This window comes from Equus asinus, chromosome 17, assembly GCF_041296235.1.
Source record: "Equus asinus isolate D_3611 breed Donkey chromosome 17, EquAss-T2T_v2, whole genome shotgun sequence".
Classification (NCBI taxonomy): Eukaryota; Metazoa; Chordata; class Mammalia; order Perissodactyla; family Equidae; genus Equus; species Equus asinus.
The window spans coordinates 18,259,613-18,268,019 of record NC_091806.1 but is presented as its reverse complement, the minus strand read 5'-3'; the positions used below and the strand labels follow the sequence as shown (position 1 = coordinate 18,268,019).

At 34.9% G+C, this 8,407-nt stretch overlaps 1 protein-coding gene across 1 annotated transcript; it reads right to left on the bottom strand.

Moving 5' to 3' along the window:
* Positions 1-6,274: 6,274 nt before the first annotated feature.
* Positions 6,275-7,198, bottom strand: LOC106821847 (olfactory receptor 4A47-like). The gene has a single exon (XM_014826737.3). It carries the CDS (start codon positions 7,196-7,198, stop codon positions 6,275-6,277), a length of 924 nt encoding a protein of 307 aa, XP_014682223.3.
* Between the last annotated feature and the right edge of the window lie 1,209 nt (positions 7,199-8,407).

The following is an 8,407-nucleotide window of genomic DNA, read 5'->3' as shown; positions in this document are numbered from 1 at the left end:
AGTGAGATTAAAATAAGCCTGAGATTGAGACATGCATGCAGCATTTCATTAACTAGTGAGATAGAATATGCTCCTAATTCAATTGACTCCAGACTACTAAATGCTGCCATATTATCTGAATCTCTGCTGCTTAGAGAACTTGCTGAGGCTCATCAATGACCCTAAGACTCCATATGCAACTACTTGAACATCAAGGAAAAAATTATGTTGTTCATAATTTGCTTTGCGTTAGTCATACAAGAAACAAGTTTTTTTACCCCAATCTGGAAGTTGAGTCAATACAAGTCAACATTTTTTGCTTTAAAAAGATTGTATAATGTTTTCTATGTGTCAGACACTATTATAAGAACATAACACGTAACTCATTTATGTGGCCCAGCCTCTTGATGAGATGGATACTATCATGACTCTTTGTACAGGAAAAGAAAATGTGGCATAGAGAGTTTTAAAAAATTTCCCAGGTCACATTGAAACAGGAAATCTGACTCCAAAACCTTCTCTTAACCATCACATCATACTGTCTTCTCTAGACAAATATCTTTCTTTATTTTGACACTTCATATTCTAGTTGTCTGCTATTTTGATCTCAGGTTCATAGTAAATGGCCTTCTGACTGCTCAAAAAGAACTTGTCAGTAGAAAATAAGACCCACAAATGGCTCAGCCTCAGGAACGTAGAGGCACAGGACAAATGCAGGTTAGAAAACCAGGAGGGGCCAGCTGGTGGCCGAGTGGTTAAGTTGTGCTCTGCTTCAGCAGCCCAGAGTCTCACCGGTTCAGATCCTGGGCACGGACCCACCACTGCTCATCAAACCATGCTGAAGTAGTGTCCCATATAGCAGAACTAGAAGGACCTACAACTAGAATCTACAACTATGTACTGGGGGCTTTCGGAAGAAGAAGAAAAAAAAAAGATTGGCAACAGATGTTAGTTCGGGGCTAAGGATAAAAAAAGAGAAAGAAAGAAAAGAAAACCAAGACATGGAGGTTCAGCAGTGGACAATGTCTTTGTAATTGCAAAGACAATAGGCTTACTTTGCATGATTTATCAAAATTTGAGAATTTCATGATTCCTGCAACTTTAGCTGTGAAGGACACTTCTTATGAAATGCTGTAACAATGTGCCTCCAGGGAAAGATGGCAAAAACGTGATGAAAAGGCCTTTCTGCTCCTTTGAATTCTATGTGAGACCCAACAGGACAAAGTAAGTCACATATTTCCTTGGCTCCATCCATTTATAGTAGCATCAAAAAGAATAAAATATTTAGGAATAAAGTCAACTAGGGAAGCAAAAGCCTTGTACATTGAAAACTACAAAATGTTGCTGAAAGATTTTATAGACAACACAAATAAATAGAAAGACATTCATGGACTAAAAAAATTAATATTATTAAGATGTCAATACTACCTAAAGTGATCTACAAATTCAGTGTAAACTGTATTAAGTCCTAAAAATGTTTTCTGCAGAAATAGAAAATCTTGCCCTAAAATTCATATGGAATCTCAAGAGATCCCAAATAGCCAAAATAATCTTGAAAAAGAAGAACAAAGTTGGAGGTCTCACACTTCCTGATTCTAAAATTTACTCCCAAGCTATGACAATCAAACATTGTGGTAGTGGCACACAGATAGATGTGTAGACTAATGGAATAAAATAGAGAGCCTAGAAATAAACCTTTACACATGGTTTCAAATGATTTTTGACAAAGATACCAAGAACTTTCAATGGGGAAAGGACAACCTGCTCAACAAAGGGCATAGTGAAAACTGGATATCCACAAGCAAACAAATGAAATTGAACCTTGAACTTACACCATGTACCAAAAAAACCTCAAAATGGATCAAAGACCTAAAATACTAGCTAAAACCATAAAATTCTTAGAAGAAAACGTAGAAAAAGCTTCGTAACATTGGATTTGGCAAGGATTTCTTGGGTATGACACCAAAAGCACAGGCCACGAAAGAAAAAAATAGATGTATTGTACTTTATAAAAATTAAGAGTTTTTTGCATCAAATGATGCTATAACAGAGAGAAAGGGACTCCCACAGAATGGGAGAATAGATCAGCACATAATATATTTGATAAGGTATTAACATGCAGAATAAAGAACTTCTACATCTCAACAACAACAACAACAAAAAACTGATTAAAAATGAGCAAAGCATTTGAGTAAACAGTTCCTCAAAGAAGATATATAAATTCCCAGAAGCACATAGAAAGATACTCAATGTCAGTAATCAATAATGAAATGCAAATCAAAACTATAATAAAATATCACTTCACACCCACTAGGATAGCTATCATAAAAAATAAATTAAAATAACACATGTAGGAGAGAATGTGGGGAAGTTTGAACTATTGTACATTGCTGGTAGAAATGTAAAAGGACATAGCTGCTATGAAAATGTTATGGTAGTTACTCCAAAAATTAAACAAAGAATTATCTTATGATTCACCAGTTCTACTTCTAATATATATCCAAAATAATGGAAGGTAGGGACACAAAAATCCTGCTATTTATACACTCATCTTCAGGGCAATATTCTTCACAGTAATCAGAAAGTAGAAGCAATCAAAGTATCTACTGATAGAGAAATGTATAAACAAAATGAGGCATATGAATACACTGGAATATTATTCAGCCATGAAAAGGAAGGAAATCTTGACAGATGCTAAAACATAGATTAACTTATAATACGTTATCCTAAGTGAAATAAGGCAGTAACAAAAGGACAAAGATTGCATGATTTCACTTACACGAGATACTTAAAGCAGTCAAATTCATAGACAGAAATTAGAATGTTGGTTGCCTGGGGCTGAGAGAAGGGAAATGGGGAATTATTGTTTAATGCGTATGGAATTTCCATTTAGGAAGGAGAAAATGTTCTGGAGATGGATGGTGGTGATGTTTGTACAACAATGTGAATTAACTTAATGCCACTGAACTGGACACTTAAAAATGGTTTAAATTGCAAATTATATTATGAATTTTACCACAATTTAAAAAAAATTTAAAAACTAAAGTGACTTCATTAATAAGCTCTCCATGTGAACATAAACTATAGCACACAATAGCTCAAAGTGTATGTGAAGATCATAGGCTTCAGATATACCTGGCGTATTTGTTTAAAAGGTAGATATGTCAATCCAACAACAAAACTGCTCAATTTAAATCTTTATTGCTGTCTCCTGAGAGTCTGCATTCTACAAGAACCTTAACTAATTTTGATAGTTTATTAAAGTTTGACAACCAGTTAGGCAAGACATATATCTAATAGGGTATCTTTATGATAATAAATAGTTTTCCCCCTGGACATTTCCCCAGAGTGCCTATATGACAACATCAACATAGTTTTGACAAATAGTGTTGATTTGTTCCTGGACTATAAAAATTATCTTCTTTTCTCTTCTCCATTTAAAGGAAAAAGTCATTTTATATTGTAGTGATTATATTTCAAAGTCACTTTTTTACTACAGAACTTGCTCATAGCATTTTCACCTCTAAATTTCTGAGTATGTAGCTTTAAGAAATTTAACTAGGAAGTTCTCATAGTATAAAACACAGCCACAGCTTTATCAATGGAGAGGGTGGTGATTGGGTGCAAACATATAAATATGCAGGGCACAAAGTTTAGGATGATCACAGTGATGTAAGAGACACTGGTAGACAGGGCATTGCATCCACCTCCAAGCTATAGGTACTCAGGGAGCACAAGAAGACAGAATAGAGACCATCTAGAGGACAATAATTAACAGGCAGATGAACCTACTGTTGGCAGCAACAGAGAGACCAAAGGCATGAGTGTCCAGGGAGAAGAGTGTCAACAAAGGGTGTAAGTCATACATGAATGGTCTGTGACGTTGGAGCCACAGACAGGCAAGCAGACCTTGAAGAGGATCTGATTGGCTGCAAGGACAAAGCCTCTGGCTCGTGCCACTGAAAAGAGGAAGCTGCATCCCTGTCACTCATGAGAATTTCATATCACAGGGGTTTGCAGATGGCCACATAGCGCTAATTGACAACCACCATGGGCAGAATAATCTCAGCAGCACCAAAAGATGCTCAGCCAAGACTTTTGTCATGCACTTCCTGGAAAAGATGATTTTTCTTACAGTTAAAGTGTCGACTAGCATTTTAAGGGCCATGGATGAAGAACAGCAGCTATCTCTAAAGGAAAGTAACACAGGCAGGAAACGGAAGCACTACCCAAGGGTACAAAAGATGACCTGATGAATGAAAAGATCTATTCTGTTCATGACTCTAAAGATATAGCTCTTTCTAAATTAATCATGTTAAATTGAATCTTATTGAAAATAATAACTGAACTTTGCTTTGCAACTAAACTATTTTAAACTTTTTACCTTAATTGTAAACTTACTTTGACTTTAAACATATTATTTTCTTATTTAAATTTATAATTTTATTTTGATTTTGAAATATATATATGAAGACTAGACATAATTCTGAAAAAGAACAGCAATGAGGGACTGCTTGTCTTTTCACATATCAAAATGTTATATATCAAAGCAAGTATATTGTGTATCATGTGGCACATGAATAAAGAGATCAACAAAATTAAATAGAGTCCTGAATTGGATGCAAATATATATAGTAGTTTAGAATACAGTAGTCAGGATTTCAAATCAATAGTAAAAAGAGAATTATGCAACTATGAAAACAACTCAAATGGAATGCCTATTTAACTCCTATATCAAAATAAGTTCCAGATGGATCAAAAGTTTTAAAATAAGATACAGACCAGAAAAATGCTTTAAAAATTAAGTGTTAAGTAATAGTTGAAGAATATTTTATTAGAAGTGATGTGAGGAACGTCATTTTAAGCATGATACAAAAACAAAAAAAAATTAAAGAAAAAATGTAAAGGAAAAAAATATATGCCAAAAGCAATATACACAGTATTAAAAAGTGAAGACCATAGCAAAAGCCATAAAAATAATAATTACATATACAATAGTAAAAAGAATCATTTTTAGCATAAAATTAGCTCATAAAAATCAGTATGCAAAAGACCAACAATTGAATAAAATAGATAAAAGATATTAATAGATGATTTACAGAAAGAGAAATACAAATTATTCTAAAAAGATACTCAAACTCAATGATATCAGAAGGATTTCTTTCAAAGTATAAAAAATGAAAAAAATAACTTTAGTCAGATATCATATGCCATAAATATTTATCAGGTACTGGTTGCTGAGAAAGTGGACAAAAGCATCCTCAGAGATGGTGGGCAGTAGTGCAGCAATTAGCGCAACCTCAACGATGGCAGTTTGGCACTAACTGAATACCAATATTTTATATGCATACGCTATCTGACCATTGATTCAAATATGTATATTACAATTTCACTTCTAGGAACTCATACTTGCACATATTCAAAAATGGGTATTTATGACAAAATTATTGGCGTAGAAAAATATAAGGAACAACCTGAAGAGGGATGGATACGTTAATTTTAGTATGTATTTATAAGGCAGTATAACAGTATTAGAGATCTGTGTGGACTTGCATGCAAAAATCTTGAAGATGTTGCATAGTAAAAGCAAATATTTACATACACATGGAAAAACACAAATATATTTGAGTACATTTGCATTTGCAATGATTATTACCTGATGAATCTTAAGAAACAAATTAAGTGACTGCCTCTGTGGAAGAGGACTGGAGACTATAATGAGGGGCAAATAAGAAATTTATTCTACGCTTTATCATATTTTGTATGATTTTTATTTTTACAACTTATTATATCAGTTACACTTCAATTTTTCTTTAAAAAGTAGAAGTATTACACTAAAACTGTTGTATATAATGCAACTGAAAATTCATAAAGTCTTTACAGCATTAAACATCTTGAGTACAGTAATAATGACAACTTAAGTGACAAGAATATAAATAAAAATGATATTAAGTCTCAGAAAAAAGTGAAAAAGATAAATACATACACTGATTAAAATTTAGTTTAACTATATAAAAATTTCCTCTCTAATGAATTACATACTATTGACTCCTTCTATATAGGCATTATGGCTTTCTAGCTGAAGTGATGAACAAGACATTGTAGACCTCACATTCTAGCAAGGAGAGAAACAGTAATTAATGGCAAAATCACATAGTTCATTCCTAAAGTGTAATTATCATAAATTCTTTGAAGAAAAGAAAGTAAGCATTGGATTTAAGAAGACTTCTACATTTCAAGGAAATGGACTCTAATGTCAAATGACTATGTTCATGGTGGATTATGAACTTATTTACTACAAGATATGACCTTTCTTTGTCCAGAGCTGCTTCATAGCATTTGTCATCTCTGAATTTCTCAGAGTGTAGATTAGTGGGTTGAGCATCGGGGTTACGACTGTATAAAACACGCTCAATGGTTTGTCAATGGGGAAGGTTTTAGCAGGTCTCACATATGTGAAAATACAGGGAACAAAGAAAAAGACAACCACAGTGATGTGGGAACCACAGGTCTGGAGGGCTTTCCGCCTCCCTTTGTGACTAAGGTTCTTTAGAGAGTGCAAGATGACACCATAGGAGATGAGTAACAGCAGAAACACAATAGTGCAGATTAGTCCTCCATTGGCCACCACTAAGACACCAATGACGTAGGTGTCAGCACAGATGAATTTCAATAAGGGGTACATGTCACAGAAAAAATGATCAATGACATTAGGGCCACAGAATGGGAGCCCATAAATAGTGCTAAGCTGAATTATTGAGTGCAGAAAACCTCCAACCCAACAGACTACCAGTAGCACGATGCAAACCCATCGCCTCATGATGACCAAATAATGCAAAGGCTTACAGATGGCCACATAGCGGTCATAGGCCATCACCAACAGATTAAACACCCCTGATCCACTAGAAAAATGTTCTGTAAAGAGCTGGATCATACAAGATTGGAAGGATATGGTACTTTCCCCAAAGAACAAGTCTGAAATCAATCTGGGGGTAATGGAAGAGGAATAAATAGCATCCATAATTGATAGGCTGGCAAGAAAAAAGTACATTGGGGAGTTCAGAGTCTTACTGAAACTTACAGTCACAACAATGAGCATGTTGCCCACCACAGTCAAAATGTAAAAGAGCAAGAACATAACAAAAAGGACTTTCTGCTCCTTTGGATTCTGTGTGAGGCCCAAGAGGACAAAGTAAGTCACATTGTTCCTTGGTTCCATATAATCTTTATAGGTGCTGATTTTAGATATTAGAAGCACTTTACCTACAAAGCAAGAGACAAATCTTTTAAATGTATTGTAAGTTTAACATCTCATTTATTCATTTCATTATTAGAATGTGTACAGAGTTTCTGTTTGTGTCAAACGTGTCATAGACACTGTGGTTACCAAGTTGAATAAGACATAGTTGTCTACCCTCAGTGATTTGATATGTAATGAGGCATCAGTCAATTCTAGGCTAATGTATTTTGTCATTATAAAAATATTCACACAATGCTAAAGGTCATAGTGTATGAATATATCAACCAAACTGGAATGAGAGAAGGCTTCCCAGAGGAAGGAACGTTGTAGCTGAGTTTAAAGGAAAAGTAAAGGAACAGGACAAGATGGGAAGGGAATTCCACAAAAAAGTACAGCATTCATAAAGTCACAAAAGTGCAATGCTTGATACTCATTGAAGGTAATTTACATATACAAAGTGAGTAGATCAAGTTATAAATGGAATGTCACTGACCTGCATTGTCTCAGTTCTCATTGAGACCACTTTCTTGTTTTTTTTTTAAAGATTTTATTTTATTTTTCCTTTTCCTCCCCAAAGCCCCCCAGTACATAGTTGTATATTCTTCATTGTGGGTCCTTCTAGTCGTGGCATGTGGGACACCGCCTCAGTGTGGCTTGATGAGCAGTGCCATGTCTGCGCCCAGGATTCGAACCAACAAAACACTGGGCCGCCTGCAGCGGAGGGCGCGAAATTAACCGCTCGGCCACGGGGCCAGCCCTGAGACCACTTTCTTAGGGTCTTTAGATGGATAATTCACTTTTCTGTGACCAATAAATTCTGAAGCACTTCACTTTTGTCTCCAGCCTGTATCTCTTCCAGAAATTTCAAATATGTACGTGCAACATCTCCAATTTTAGACATCTCTAATTGGACGCCAATTTAGTATTATAAAACTAAATCTTCAATTTTTCACAGTAATTATGTGTTCCTCTTCTCATTAAATGGCGCCACCTTTCGTGTAATTTTTCAGACAACAAATCCCACAGTGTTCTTCACTCCTCTATTGCTCTCATATTACTTACTGATACCTTTATCGATAGGATTTGGTATCAAATCCTATTGACTCTACTTTCTAACATTTCACAAATTTGATCATATCCCAGCCACTATTTTCTTCCTGGTCCGCTGCAACAGTCTACTGCCAAGAT